General features: G+C 31.9%; 1 protein-coding gene across 1 annotated transcript in view; it reads right to left on the bottom strand.

Annotated features, from left to right (window-relative positions):
* Positions 1-12,450, bottom strand: part of LOC126889767 (myrosinase 1-like) — a 69,012-nt gene extending 56,562 nt beyond the window's left edge. Inside the window, exon 1 of the mRNA XM_050658358.1 lies at positions 12,345-12,450. Coding sequence (XP_050514315.1) covers positions 12,345-12,406 — 62 coding nt within the window. The 5' untranslated portion in view covers positions 12,407-12,450. The remainder of the gene's footprint in view (positions 1-12,344) is intronic.
* Between the last annotated feature and the right edge of the window lie 4,871 nt (positions 12,451-17,321).

Genomic DNA, 17,321 nt, shown 5'->3' on the forward strand with positions numbered 1-17,321 from the left:
TTTTAAACTTTGTTAAAAAATATAAGGCCCACCAAAATGCCGAAAAAAAAACTGGGTAATTTATTTATTGGGTACCAAATTATCTCCATGATTTCTTTTCAGATTTTTATAGGTGGGGCATCGTGATCAAAATAATGAAAAATCATTTTTCGGTATTTTCTTTAATCATTTTGACCTCTTCTTCTCTGAAAATCATTCTTTGCCTTATTTTACTTGAAATACATCTCAAAAACGATTAAAAAAAATTTTAGTCCCCTCGCCCTGAACGTAACCTAAAAAAATCGAAATGTATTATTTCGTTTTTGATGATATTTTCGGTCCTAATAATCGTGGAAATTTCTTTCTTCTTTTAATTTGTAGGTTTTTTAATTGGCTACAACATGTTATTTACAAAAAATTGTATCGCTAAATTCAAACTTTTTTGAACGTTTTTGAAATTTTTGTACAGGGGTAATTCTACACGAAAAAATAATTAGAGTTTGCTTTATAAACGTATCTCCGCAAATGCTTCGTTTCCGAGATACGGGATGTTGAATTTTCTTACAAAATGAGTATTTATTTATTGCTCTGTAACCGGTTGAGATATGCAAATGGAATTTGGTGAGTTTTAAGAGGTAGTTATTGCGCATTTTTTGACATACAATTAAGAATTTTATATTTACACACATAAAGAAAAAAATGTAGACCACTGAGATATTTCAAATTAAAAATAATTTTTGAATTCCTCGTTCAAGAAATCGTGGAAGTAATATTTGATACCCAATAAATAATATATATTTTTTTCGGTATTTTTGCAGGCCCAATTTTTTTAACAAAGTTTTTTAACCACATTTCAAAAGTAATAAAGTTGAATTTTGATGCCAATAATTTAGGTAAAAAAATATGCTATGGACAATAAAAAATCCTACAAAATGAAAGAAAAAAATTTCTACGATGATCAGAACCGAATATATCGCCAAAAAACGATAAAAAGCGTTTTTAATTTTTTGGGTGGTTATGGGTGGGGCTAGGGGTCTGAAAATTTTTTTGGTCGAATACTTTTTGATGTAGGTATGTAGAACAGCACGGTATTTTTATTTTTGGAATATCGCAGGGGGCATTTTTCACTATTTTAACGGGCTAGGGCTAGACTCTTTAAGCTAGTGCTTATCATGCAGATACAGCGTACTCAAATATCAAAGTAATAAAAATTGTAGTGTATGTCTACAGTAGATATCACAAATGGCTATGAATATCTGTCAAAATTGTCGAAGTTGTATCAATAGTGTTGGTTGAAAAGAAATTCATAAAAATGGTTTTAGTGATATTTATTGTTCAAAAAGTGTTTTAAAACTTTTTTCAAAAATTAATTATTATATTTTAGGAGCAAAAAATTTAACAATTTTTTATTTTATTAACACATTTGTAAAACCCAATACAATACTGGAACAATGGAGATCTAGCAAACTAATAGGCTATTGATTATGTACTATAGAAAGGAACTACAACGTTAACGGGGTTTTATTATTTCATATGGTCAATGAATCTCTATATATGAAAAAACCGCGGAGTACTACCATTTAAAAGGGTGCGTTTTTGAGAAATGGGTGAATTAGTCCCTGGGCACAGGTTACATTAGGGTGAGTTCTATGCACTTTTGGTACAAACACGTCTACATAATAATTGTTCCTGGTTAAATTTCCTATCTAAATATAACTTTTTAAAGTCAAAGATACGTTTTTTTACAAAAATATATTCAAAAGAAAAAGCACAAAGAAACCCAAAAGAAAGAAATTTTGTTTTTTGTCCCATAACTTTTGTCCACGGGGATATAGGTATAGACATTGCTTCACAGAAAAAAAACTTACATATTTTTTCTTTAAAATGATGTTTGGTAGAGGTCATTAGGATTTATAGTTTTCGAAATATGATTTTTCAAATTTCGCAACTCACAGCAATTTTGGGCAATTTTCCTTGTTATTTCGCAAATATTGTTCTTTAACTTTTTTCTACGTAACTTTAGGTATATGCAAGGGTACATGTAAGAGGAATAGAAATCAATTACCTTTAAAATGGTCTACTGTATAATGTTGTACGACTTCTTTTAAAGAGGTTATTTTTTCAAGACTTTATACTTTTAACGAGTTTTTATATTTTTTACGATTATTTTTAAATTTCTTATTATAACTTTTTTTTCTATATGGTATATATTATATAATAAAAAAGAAAGCTTATTCTGTTTACTTTAAAATGGTGTATTATAAAAAATTCTAGGGTTATTTTTGAATAAGATATACTTTTTCAAATTGTAATAAGTACCTACTTGCAACGATTTTTGATTTTAGGATTATTTTTTAAATTCCTCATTATAACTTTTTTATGTGATTGTGTGTTATGATTGAATCTTATTTTTTATAGGTAATACTTTGGATCCACTTGACTCGGCCGGGCAAACTTCAAAATATGGATTAATTCCAATATTTACTGTCAAAGCTCCTGCACCATAAGCTTTGCTTGAAAAAATAGCATGTAAATGTACCAAAGGATGTACAAAAAACTGCAGTTAAAGGAAGATAGGAATTAGTTGTTCAATATTCTGCAAAGGGTGCATGTGCATGGGTACTAATTGTGGGAACTCTAAGATAACTGAGGTGTCAGAGGAAGATACTGAAACTAATGCTAACGAAGAGATCGACTTTGATTTTGAAAAATTTTTAAATGTCAACGTTTAAATAATTTTAACTAAAGTGATGTATTTTAAGACTAATGTTTATGTAATTTTTGTAAAAGAAATAATTTTAAATAATACAGGTAAAAAAATATCAAAGAATCACTCGGTTTCCATTATGTATTTAAATATAGATGATACACCATTTTAAAGAACAGAAAGTAAGCCCTCTTTGTTGCGCAATATATAGATAGTATATTCATGTACAAGAAAAGTTATAATGAGAAATTTCAAAAATAATCGTAAAAAATGTAAAAAATATTATTTTTTTATATTAGGTATTATATAATATATAATATAGTATATAATAATTTTATTTTATTTTTATATTATATTATAAAAAAATCGTTAAAAGTATAAAACCTTGAAAAACCATAATCTCTTTAAAAAAAGTCGTACAACGTTATACAGTAGATCATTTTAAAGGTAATTGATTTCTATTCCTATTATGTGTACCATTGCATATACCTAAAGTTACGTAGAAAAAAGGTACAGAACAATATTTGCGAAATAACAAGGAAAATTGCCCAAAATTGCTGTGAGTGGCGAACTTTGAAAAATCATATTTCGAAAACTGTAAATCCTAATGACCTCTACCAAACATCATTTTAAAGATAAAATATTTAAGTTTTTTTTTCTGTGAAGCAATATCTATACCTATATCCCCGTGGACAAAAGTTATGGGACAAAAAACAAAATTTCTTTCTTTTGGGTTTCTTTGTGCTTTTTCTTTTGAATATATTTTTGTAAAAAAAAGTATCTTTGACTTTAAAAAGTTATATTTAGATAGGAAATTTAACCAGGAACAATTTTAATGTAGACGTATTTGTACCAAAAGTGCATAGAACTCACTCTAATGTAACCTGTGCCCAGGGACTAATTCACCTATTTTGAACATATGTCGATTGAACATATGAAATAATAAAACCCCGTTAACGTTGTAGTTCTTTTTAGCTATCTTATTTTGAATATAATCAATAGCCTATAATGCTGCTTTTGGAAGTACCAACATAAGTGAATATGTACTTCTTATAGCGCGTTATTACTATATTATGTAGGTTAATGAAATTTTATGTCTGTTTATTACGATTTAATTTAATTTTTATATCTTTAATTTTAAATTCGAATCTATTCTAATCGATTTTTCTACAAACGTGTTAAAAATGCCATTTTTAGCACTCCAAGGAGCCTTAAGAATGTCACTTTAAAGCACTGGGTGCTTTAAAATTTTTAAGGCACTGCAGTTAAAAGTGAAATGTAAAATTTTGTTAAAAATGTCACTTTAAAGCACTGGGTGCTTAAAAAATTTTAAGGCACTGCAGTTAAAAGTGAAATGTCAAATTTTGAAAGCAAACGTCAAAATATTTATATTTCATTTATTAACATTAATATTAATAGTACAATTTGCGCAATTAAAGAATTTGCGTTTATAGAAAAAATATTATATGATTACGTGTTAAAAGTACATTTTTAAGGCACTCATGTGAATTGCAGAATTCGCTTCGCTCATTCTGAAAACCTTCATAGACGTGCCTTAAAATTGTACTTTGAACACTTATATAATAAATAACTATTAAACAAATATTTTAAAATCAAAATTAGCCAAATCGATCCAAGCTGTTCCCAAGTTGTTATAAAAATATATAAAAAATATATTTTTCTAAGAGCGTGCAAAAATGTCTACTTTCGCGCACGCATTTTAGTTTAGAAAGTTTTACTTTTCCGCACACGTGTTATTTTCCGCACGCGTTTTACTTTTCCGCACGCGTGTTAATTTATATATGTTAATATGGCGTTAAAGTAATTATAATATATGCAATAAACTAATATTTAGACATTATTTACTAATTTATTTCAAATATACCTCATATATACAACATGAACACAATGTTTTAATGAAATTAACGCGAGAATTCGATGAAATAAAATAATTTTGAAATAATTTTTAATAAAATAATAAGTCAAATCAGTAGACAATAACAGTGGTTTTGAATCGTCGTCATGGAAACCAAGATCGTCGTCATGCTAACCAATTATGCTGAAACTTTGGTTTTGACAACCTTGTCAAAGAATTAATTAGTGTATGTATTTTCATATTAATTAAATTAATTGATTAAGATTTGGTCATTTTTTAAAGACTCGTAGAAGAAATATTGTTCCTAACGCTTGCAGAAAGTCTCTTTTCCGCACTCGACTGCTTGCCGAACTCCCGCTTCGCGTCGTTCGGCAAACTGCAGTCGCGTGCGGAAAAGTATGACTTTCTGCACTTGTTAGTAAATAGTATATTGTGCAACAAGTGCAGAAAGGTACTAATTTCTCACGAGTTTGAAAAGTTGCGGTACGAGCGCAAGCGAGTGCCGCAATTCAAACGAGTGAGAAATTACCTTTCTGCACGTGTTTCACACTATACTTTTTCTACAAGCACAGTTTTTCCTAAAAATAAAAATCACAATTTCCAAACGACGATTAATTATAATAGGTACCTATGTGATAAATTTTAAACTGTATTTAATTAATACCTACTAATCAATTTAAATTCCTTATACCTAAATAAATTGCACAGAAATCAGTTAAAAAATTAATGCACTGCCTTAATTTGTTTAAATTTAAACAATTATTACACATTATTGACATTATATTTATGCAGTCACGGATTTACACAAAACCTACTTCATTCGACGTCTCTTGCACAGGTTGCTAAATCCTTATTGGTTATTTGATAATTATAAAATGTTTAATAAGAATAAAATTGTAAAATAAAACAGTTGTAACATCCATAATTTAGTTTCTATGCTATAGTTAAATATAATAATTGTCTTATAGGTTATATATTTGTCTAAAGTTTAACCACGGATGTAAACAGAATATAACGTTAATCAGAATGCGGTAGTCCACGGATGTAAACAGAATATAACGTTACTCAGAATGAGGTAGTCAACTGTGCAGAAAAGAACTTTGCGGCACAGAAACGTCACTTTGCGGCACAGAAACGTCACTTTGCGGCACAGAAACGTCACTTTTCTGCACACTAATGTCAAATATCTTATACTGTGAGAAAATATCAAGTTTGCTAACATAAAACCGTGCAGAAAAGTGCACTTTGAACAGTGGTTGTAGAAAAATAACTATATAAAGATTATAACAAAAGTGTATAATATTATGTACAGTATTGTACATTATGTAAATTACTGCACGCGTCTCGATTTTTTTGATGACGGTAGAGGATTTCGGACCCGTGGCAGAAAAAATATACCTAGTGATAGGAAGTATTCACTTCAATATCTGTTTAAAATCAACTTTTAAAAAACTAGGTGTCGAAAATGTACTTCGATCATAAACTAAAAATATTATGTATATATGTTACAGTTCAAGTTGATTCTCAGTTAGAGTTGACTATTCCTAGTTCGAGTCAACTCCAACAAAAACGAGCAGTAAAAGTTGATTTGAAAAATTTAATTCAACTTTTACTAGTTGAAGTTGACTATTCCTAAATCGATTCAGTAAATGTTGATTATACGAGTATAATCTCACGTGCTTTTTTGATGATTGTGCATCTCTTTGTTTTGACCTTTTCAACTACTTTTCATGATTTAAACATATTGGCCAGGAAATGAAGCTGAAAAAATGACAAAAGATCGCAAATTTTTCGTCCAGCATCGATTTGTACAAAAAAATTGGGATTAGGCTCATTTTACCCTCTAGTTCATTTCCTATATTGAGCCGTTGTACGCTTTTGGTTTTTCAAGGATGATAACTACCCCTAATTGTAAAGAAATTATAAAATAACATTTTAAACTTTAATATGGTCAACATTTGGCTTTTATTAGTTAAATAAAGATTATTTATGCTTTAGGATATAATATCATATTTCCACTTTTAAAACCACACTTGTTGGAGCTATATATAAAAAGTTTATCCTAAAAAAATGATTTCGGCTTGCACCGAATTATATTCTATATCATGCTCAAGGGCGTTTATTATTTTTAGGGGTGTAAAGTACCCCTTATGTTCAAAAATTATATAAAGACATTGTAAACCTTAATATGGGCATTAAAGTCTAATTCCTTTTGCAAAATGGCAAAAATGCAAAGTTTTTCCGTTATTTGGCATTGAATATTTCAAATTATGCATTTGTCGAAAAAGCTAACCTTTAACATGCGTATCTCAGTTTGTATTGGTTGCAGAAAAATTATAAAAAAGGATTTTGTTTGTGTTTTTAAAAGATAAAATTTTTAAAGCTACAGTTTTTTGATTAAATCTATATTTTTGGAGTTATTCTCACCCTCTAAAAAGTCGATCTCCTCGTCGAAAAACTGTTACCTTCAACTGCGAATAGCTTGAAAAATATTAGTTTTACGAAGAAAACGTAAAGAACATTTTTTTCTTAGAAATGCATTTTTTATTGATTTCCATGGTCAAAATGTAATGAAAAATTTCCGCCCCGAGATAGGGTGGTAACCACCCATAAGCTTTTAGCGTACAGCGGAATGATATAGAAACTGATCCTTGGACTATTCCCTACCTTCTGTGAAAATTTCAAGTAACTCCATGCTGGACGAAAAAATTCCAAAATGCTTCACTTCCTGGCCTAATATCCAATAACATTATTTAATTTCTAGAATCGGTTGTTTGTGTGAATCAACTCTTACCTACTAAATGGCATTGGGAAGAGTATACTTTAACTAGTTGGAGTCTACTTTTACTAGTAAATGTTAAATAAAAATCTTCATTTTATATTTATAATCAATTTTTACTGAAACCAGCCGGTTTAGTTGACTCGAACTAGGAATAGTCAACTCCAACTGGATAATCAACTTGAACTGTAACATATGTATTGATGTGATCTTGATTATTGATATGAGATAATATTCTTATATGTCATTTAATTTAATCAATGTATTAATAATAATCTAATTAATTTACCAGATCACATATCAATATGTTTTCAATCTCAGGGCGAATTATAAAATTAATTACTTACTCTCGTGGCTTCTAAGTATTTCTCAATGGTTCCTAATCGGAATAGGGAAGAAAAGAGTAAAATAATACACATATATGGGTTACAATTATAATCAAAATATTGTTTATTTTATTTAAATGGCAATCACTGCTTAATATTTGCTAGATCTTATTTTTCTTAAACATAACATTTACAAATGGGAATCTTATTTCCTTTTGGTTTCCAATTGAAAGTTTTTATTAACATTTAACTATTAGGATTTATTAGCGACAATTCTATTTAAGTTTGATGAAGCTTTTCTGATATTATTTATTATGTTCTTCAATTTATAATGTGGTATTTAATACGAAAAACCCATACATTCATGTCCAAACAAATGAGACTGACCTTTTTCTGGTGAACTGAGAATGTCTTCACACAAGACCCGTTTCCTGCTATCCTTGGCTGCGATCAAAACCTCGTCCTGGCTTTCAGTAATGTTCTCCTTTGAAAACTAGCTCGTATAGCTCTCGTACCTGCTTCTGTCGTGATGCTGTATTCTACCTTTTTCGAAACTGCAATCAGCTACCGGGACACTCTTGGCTCAAGGAGGTTCTTTTACTCTCAACCTGGCCTACCTCTCGTTCCACGATAGATACTCCACACTCACGGAACTACACCGGCTTTCTCACTCTCCGTACACTACCGTCTACTACTGGACTTCACTTCTCGACAGCTCAAAACATTCTGATCTCTATTTGTCATTCATTCCCCTACTTTCTAAATATCCCTTCCAGATTCACAAATCAACCTTCCACCACCAACTCTCATTCGCAGTCTTCCTCAAAACCAATTTTTAATCTTTCTAAATATGCTTAATGGATTTCAAAGAAAATAGTTAATTCCCATTCTAAAATTCCTTTCTACTATTTACAAAATTTAATGACCTATTCTCTATTTCCACTAAGTCTTATTTAGCATCGGCTAATGATCGAACCTTCCGCGAACAACGATAATGACCTATTATCGATTACACTTGAGTTTTATTTAGCATAGGCTAATGATCGAACCTTCCGCGAACAACGATAATGGTATGCGCCATTCACTTTGTTTTTTTCTAAGCGCATTGTCCCGAGTTCCGTAAGCTTTTTCTAATCACTTCTTAAAATTAAATATAACAATTTGTTGTATACAGGTTGTTCTAAATTTATATGCCCGTGGTTGAGAAAATTGAAAATATTTTATATTAAATTGAATTTTGTTTATAATTATCAAATTTTAATTTTCATATCAAATAGAAATATAACAGTATATATACATATATACTAAATAATCATTTCGTTGTGAATCGAAACAAGAGCAGTTTTACTCTAGTTAGTTCAGAGAGCGCCAAAAGTGCTCTAACTAGTTTTAACTCTTGTTAGAGTTTCTTCAGAGATCACATATTTGATTCTCTCTGAACAACTAAAATTATTGCTGTCAGCTTCGATCCACAAAAGAAAGATTATCATGATATGGATACCATAGCGGCATCTGCTAAAGACTAAGGAAAGGATGATAGCCATAATTTTAGTTGTTCAGAGAGAAGCAAATATATGCTCTCTGAAGAAACTCTAACAAGAGTTGAAACTAGTTAGAGCACTTTTGGAGCTCTCTGAACTAACTAGAGTAAAACTGCTCTTGTTTCGATTCACAACAAAATGATTATATTTGTTATTTTTATTAGTTTTACTCCTATTTTAAATATTGGGAACTAATCTTTGTTGGAATTTTACCTTGCTGGACAGGCGATTAGTGAGATGCAACTTGATAGATCTCCCTCGTCCTTCTTTGCCCCGGCGATTCTTTGACTTGCAAATTTTAGAAGCCACGAATGGTGTAACCAGAAGATTAGTTCTGATAAAGTTTTATTTTTGGTATTGTTAATATTTAAAAGTAAAACTTTCGTTAGTAAAAATATTATCCTCGTTAAAAATATGTAAAAAATAGGCAAATAAACTTTCTGACCTCATAGCGTTTAATAAGAAGCTTACAAGGTCTGACATCGTAGATCGAAAATAAAAAAAAACAAATGTTCTCTTAATCACGCTCTCACTAATGATCCACGCCCATCTATTCTAATACAAGTACATAAGTAACAATAAAACTGTTACAAGGGTACGGTACAGAGGGCAAAGAGGGTAAAGAGGGCAAAATAAAACAAAATCAAAAATTAGAAAATTTAAAATTATAAGTACCAAACACCAAATCGATGAATTCACCCTTAACCTAACGTCGATAAAAATACAAGCTTTGACATAATTTTGCCATAAAATAATGTGTCGTAATATAATACCTTTAACAAAACTGTAGAAATATACCCCACAGAGGAATCACACCAAAGCCTGTAAAGCCAGTAAAAAATTCGGAATTAATACTTAGATTTATCATAAAAATATATTGCGCACTATATTTTTGGAAAAACTAAACAAATCAACCTTAAATGGTTGAAATCACCACTAAACCAGCCAATAATAGAAAATTCGGAATCTATATTTAGTTTCACCATAAAAACATGTGCCACACTAAATTTTTGGAAAACCTGAACAAATCGGCCCCAAAAGGGTTAAAATCACACCGAATCGAGTCAATAAAAGCAAATTCAAAATCCATTTTGAGTTTTAACAGAAAAACATGTGTCGAACTATATTTTTTGAAAAAACTGAACAAATCAACCCTAAATGGTTGAAATACGACTAAACCAGTCAATTATAGAAAATTTGGAATCTATATTTAGTTTTACGATAAATACGATTAGGTCTGGATCCCGCGTATGAAAAAAAAGTTGATTAATAGCAAGCTGAAAATTTGTTAATAGCTTAAGGGTGTCTAGTCGGATAAACTTTGATATATGGGAACACTAGAACAGGGGCAGTTTTAATTGTGGAACAGGCTAAAAATTTGGAACAGTCAGACCACGAAAACGGCACATGTATTTTGTCCGACAGAACAGACTTAAACTCTCCGAACAGAGATTAAACTCTCATGCAAAAATCAGACTGCTATTTATAACCAAATGGGCGTTTTAATGAGTGGAACATGTAGAATATGTCAAATGACAGGAATTATGACAGGTGATAAATAGCAGTCTGATTTTTGCATGAGAGTTTAATCTCCGTTCCGAGAGTTTAAGTCTATTCTGTCGGACAAAATAAATGTGCCGTTTTCGTGGTCTGACCGTTCCAAATTTTTAACCTGTTCCACAATTAAAACTGCCCCTGTTCCAGTGTTCCCATATATCAAAAATTATCCGACTAGACACCCTTAAGCTATTAACAAATTTTCAGCTTGCTATTAATCAACTTTTTTTTCATACGCGGTATCCAGACCTAGATATATTACGATGTATTTAATATTATTTATTATATGTATTTAATGGCAATTTGCAGGTATGGTATGTTAAACAGTAAATGGTTCAGTTCAATAAGTTACCACTATAAACATCCTGTTTCAGGCTTTATTATGGGAGTACCGTCTAGTCAGTGTTAATTGTCAAAAGACTAACTCTGTCTACCTCGTTTGCTTATCGCTCCGGGTGGGTCTTAACAATGGGCCAGGTCAGATAAATTTAATAATATTTACTACCGCACTAATTGAACTCAACCATTTACTGTTGAACAAACCATAACTACATTTGCAGTTGAAAATACGTCGTTTATTTTAACGTTTCGATTTCCATTTCGGAAATCGTTCTCTACTACATATCGGTTTACAACTCTCTCCGCCATTTTCTGACTTCCAATCGCCACTTCGTACAGTTGTTCCATTGCTCCTCTTCTACTATGTTTCTTTCTGTGAGCTCGGTCTATTCCTTCGCTCCAAATTTTCTCGGTCTACCTTGTTTTCTCGTTCCTTCTGGTTGCCATTTTAGTATCTATTTCCTTTGGTATTCGTTGTACATCCATTCTTTGTATATGTCCGAACTAGTTAAGTTGTTTTGTCGATAAGGAAAACGCTCTCAAAATATAAAAAAATTCGAAGAGAAAATCGAAAAGTCAAAATAAGCATATTTTCAACTGAAACTCTTCTTAATTTGTATTAAATATAACAAGTCATATTTATACAACCAGTGTTGACATATGGATCGGAGACATGGACCATCTCCAAGGCAGAGAAAAACCTTCTGCTTATATTTGAACGAAGGATCCTCAGAGGAATATTCGGTGGCATCGGTGAAAATGGTGTTTGCAGGAGGAGGTATGAGACATATCACAGATATACAAATATATTTGGTGGTAAAGACCATCTCTTACAAAAGGTATATATCTCTTACAAAAATAGGAAAACTAAGATGGCAGGACATCTAACAAGATCACAGCAGAACACCCCTCCTGGAAGAATCCGTATGTCACAAACTGTGGGAAGTAGAAACAGGGGTAGGCCAAAATTCAGATGAAATGATGGTTTAGATGAGGATGGTAGAAAAATAGGCCCAGCAAACTGGCAACAGTTGCCAATGGATAGAACTGACTGGCGTAATAGACTTGGGAAGGTGAAGGCTCTTTTATGGGGCTGTATTGATGATGATGAATATTTTTTATAACTGAAGTTATTTTTATTAACAAACAAGGTAACATGTTTCGAAGTCTCAAAAATCTTTTATGCACTTTAATAATTAAGCTATAACAACAGGCTAATAATGTTATGTTGAAAACTTACTTGAATGTTATACAAAGGTACATAAGGTATCCAAGCGAAGTGAAATGCTTTGGGTTTATCATATCTTCAACTTCACGAGTACTGTGAGGATAACTATTTTGGAAGTCCTTTTATACTACTACCTATGTGCAAACTAAACTTTGATAACGAAAAGTCTGTCATAATTGATCATTTGTTGATAATTTGTTTAACTTCGTTAAAATTTTAAGTGGGTGTATAACAATAATAATTATAAAATAGTTCAAGGCAATATTAGTATTATATGGTTATGTCATGAAATTTTTATGGATATTGTCAAAGTGTGTCACGTCGAATTTCCGCCCTTATACGTGCCATTTACTCTAGCCAGATTACTTTCCACTGTAGCTGTCTAATTTTCATTGCAATAGCTATATCTTTGGCTTCAGCTATTTAGTTGAATTTACTATATAGCTCACCTAAATTTTTCATGGCAGCTCTAGAGTCAATATTTAAGACCACTCAATGGAAAGACATGGGCATCATTATAGATGGAGAGAGATTAAATTATATGAGGTTTGCGGACGATGTTGTATTAATACACCCATACCTCGCTATACGGCCGCTCTTTATACGGCATTTCGCTATAACGACCCTCTTCAATTAAGGCATGTTTTCGATATACGGCCTAAAATGTTTCGCTATAACGGCTAGCTGGAGAGAAAATTTTTGAAATTTGCAATTAAAAAGAAGAGATTAAAACATATTTGCATTTTGAAAAAAAATATGGCCAGAATGTGTAAAAGTACACATCCTACTGAAGCAGAAGTTAATATCCTTCCTGAAATTAGGCCAAACATTTTGTATCTAGCACATAATCTCGGCTTTGAAGGATTGAACGAACGAGATGTGCTTGATCTACTTGGAGTTGATGGGGAACCCGCTTCATTTGAAGAACTCATTCAGTTGTAAACAGAACTGGCACTTGATGAAGAGACAGAGCCTGTTGTTTCCAAACAGCTAACATAAAAATATTTGTCGAAAGCTTTTCCTATTTCGAACAAGGAATAAATATCCTTCTTGAAAACGATCCTGACGTCGAATGTAACGCGAAAGTTTCTCGAGAAATTAGCTGCAGGGGCGGCTCTAGCCCATGTAGCGCCCGTGTGCAGTCGATGCTCTGGCGCCCCTTGGTAGACGCGCAGTCAAAATGGAATAGTCGAATAGGTACCTACCTGATACTTATACATAGGGTATTAGGTGCTCTTATAATGTAAACAAAAATCCAGATGCAAATAGTGCAATATTAAATGATGTCGATATCGGGATCCAATAGATATTCACGGCGTCAGAACAACCTACCCAAATCTGTTAATATTTAATTAAAAATGAACTTTTTATCTATGAGGTAAGGTTGAAAATTGGTTGAGGTTGATAAAATGATGAAATACATACTACGTATTTTCAGTATTACTTGAAAAACGAACAACAAATTGGTAATATGGATAATTTTTGAGGAGCTCTCGAGCATTGACTCCGCTGAAAGTCGCAATAATTGTGGTAGTCTTCTTCTTAGAGTGCCTGTCCGTTCCGAACGTTGGCGATCATTCTGGCTATGATGACTTTGTTGGTTGCTATACCGAATACTTGTGTTGAGGTCTTTCTATACCATGCTCTCAGGTTAGCAAGCCAGGATATTTTTCTTCGTCCTGGGGCCCTTTTCCTTCAATTTTACCTTGTAAAGTGCATTGGAGAAGCTCGTATCTTCCTCGATTTCTCACTATATGTCCCAAGTACTGCAGCTTACGGGCCTTCGCGATGTTGACTAAATCTGCGGTTGTGTTCATCCTCCGTAGTACTTCTTCATTGGTGACTTTGTCTGTCCATGGCATCTTCAGGATCCTTCTGTATAACTGTAGCTCACAATCCTGAAGTTTCGATAGAGTTTCTGCCTTCAATGTCCACGTTTCTACTCCGTATAGACGCACTGAGTACACGTAACATTTAAGGAGCCTTATTTTTGTTTTTAGGGTGAGGTCATGGCTCTTGAACACAGAGCTCATAGTCAATAATGCACTTTTTGTATTTCCGATGCGACTTCTACTCTCTTGAGTATTGTCCCATGACTCATTGATTATAGTTCCCAAGTAGTTGTATTGTGAGACACGTTCAATTCTCATTTGGTTCACATACAGATTTGCTCCAGTTATGTTTTGCTTGCTGATGATCATTAGCTTGGATTTATTGGTGTTTATATCTAATCCATATGTTCTACTTGTTTCCGTTATTTTGTTCATTAAGTTTTGCAGCCCTTCTATGGTATTGGAAAACACTATTGTATCATCTGCATATCGCAGGTTACTGAGCTTGATTCCATTTTTATTGAGATGCCTTCATCAATCTCTTTTAGAGTTTAGAGCCTCTTCAAAAATGTGCTTTGAGTACAGATTGAACATCAGCGGTGAAAATATGCATCTCTGTCTCACTCCCCTTAAGATTTTGACCTGATCTGTATAGTCTCCATCTATTTGGAGCACTGCTGATTGATTCCAATACAGGTTAGCTATTATTTTCAGGTCTCTTCCGTCAATCCCTGTCCCTTTCAGCACTTCCATTATTTGTCCATGCCTGACTCTATCGAAAGCCATCTTGTAGGCAATCAGGCATGCAAAACATCACAGCTGACATCTCTACATTTCTGAAATAACACCTATACGCTAAATAAAGCCTCCGTCGTACCAACATTGTTCACAAATTCAAACTGATTGGGCGCAATTTGTTCTTCGCATTTTCGGTAAATTGTGGTAGTAATAAAAGAAAATCTTTCTTTTAAATAATTTTAATCAAATGAAAAGCCGCTTTACTTTATAATTACATGTTAACTTAAATAAAATCCTTAAGCCATTCCGTCAAAGCTTATTTCGCAAAATTATCCCGCGACACCTGTACAAACGTCTTTGAAAATACCCGACATGTTCCAAGCAATTTGACCTTTATAGGTCCCACAACAGATTTCGGAACCATTGTCGGTATGTCTTATAAATCGCGTATCTATAAATCGCGTATCTATAAATCGCGCTTAAGTGCCAATGTAATTTTTTATTAATCGTTTTAAAGCATATTTTATGTTGAAACAAAGTAAAGGACCCGCTCTTTGGCGATCGGCGCCCCCAACATCCCGGCGCCCGTGTGCACCGCACACCCTGCACAATAGGTAAAGCCGCCTCTGAATTTAGCTGTTATAAAAAACTGAAGAACGAAATAGACAACATGTCAACACAAACAATGTTGGACAACTTTTCTAAGCCAGGTCCATCCTTACGTTCATCGTTCTTCAGATTAAAGCCATTTAAAAAAAAGTGTGCATACATACACATATTTTATGTAACATGAAGTTGTTTCATTTTTGTTTATAGATTTTTGTTGATTTATGGAGTATGTTACATTTAACATATTTAACAAATTTGGAACCGATCCCATTGAATTTATATGAATTTGTATTAGAATAATTGATTCGTTATACGGCTTTTCGCTTTGCGGCCAAGTTTTGTGGAACGTATCTAGGCCGTAAAGCGAGGTATGGGTGTAGTGTGACTGTGTGACCAACTCCAATTCATTCGAATTCGGGAGAAGGCTGAAAAAAATTCCCGAAATCCGGGACTTTTCAATGAAAATCTGGTCATTTTTTTTATTTAGAACTTTAATATTATCATTTTATTTTTTGTTTAACATTTTTATGTTGACAATGATATTTTTGATGGGATTCAGTCAGCCACAATTGGTTGTAATTATAATTACATTTTTGTTTGTTTTTGACGTTTCGACTTCCAATCCGGAGATTGTTCTCAAAAAAGAAAAATTAGAAAATCAACTGATGTTGGATTTCTATGTAAATATAATCTTGGGTTAATATAAAAATGTAATTATCAGTAGTAATTGCACAAGAGCTCTAAAATTATTGAATATTTCCCGAGTGACACTTTTACAGTTTTAATTTCACGAGCCGTAGGCGAGTGAAATTATGTCAAGTCAAAGTATCACGAGGGCAAAAATTCGATAATAATTTTAGAGATCGAGTGCAATTTGTTGCGATTATTTCATGAACAAAACTGTTCAAAACCAAAATTTTATTGTAATTTATTTATGTAAGTACAAATTAGTACAATTAAACACACAGTTGTTATAAATATGTATTTGACGGTTGAACGTCATCACTTTTTTAATTTTTAAACATTAATTTGTCATTAATGTCACTGAATGTATTTTTTCGTAGCAACGAAGAGCACCTGACGTAATATGCTTGACGACGGGCAATTATCAAAAAAGTTATAAGTTTAATTTAGATTTCTGTAGCTTTCTATTGGTCAGAATCTCCTATGAATGAAATAATCAGTAGTAATTGCACAAGAGCTCTAAAATTCTATATTAATTTTAGAGATCGAGTGCAATTTGTTGCGATTATTTCATGAATAAAACTGTTCACAACCAAAATTTTATTGTAATTTATTTATGTAAGTACAAATTAGTACAATTAAACACACAGTTGTTATAAATATTTGACGGTTGAAAGTCATCACTTTTATAATTTTTAAAATATTAATTGTCATTAATGTCATTGAATGTATTTTTTCATAGCAACGAAGGGCATCTGACGTAATATACTTGACGACGGGAAATTATCAAAAATTATCGGGTATAATATCACAAGAGAGTTAGAATAAATTGAAAATAATGCGACAGTGCGAGTAAAAATGAAGCATTATTTTCTTATTTATTCTTACTCTCGTTTGATATTCGTAAGATTATTTTTTAATACGTATATTATGGATATTTTCTTAAAAGTAACAGTTGTCAAAACTAGGAAACTGGTTGCCATTAAACAGAAACAATCTACTTAAAAAAATTATATCGGTAATTTTCTACAGTAGATAATTATCAGTATAATTTTAATCTGATTGGACAGAATTAAACACGTGATCAAATATCTTAGTATACGATTGGAAGTTAAAATCATTAGAA

The sequence above is a fragment of the Diabrotica virgifera genome, chromosome 8 (assembly GCF_917563875.1).
Source record: "Diabrotica virgifera virgifera chromosome 8, PGI_DIABVI_V3a".
Classification (NCBI taxonomy): Eukaryota; Metazoa; Arthropoda; class Insecta; order Coleoptera; family Chrysomelidae; genus Diabrotica; species Diabrotica virgifera.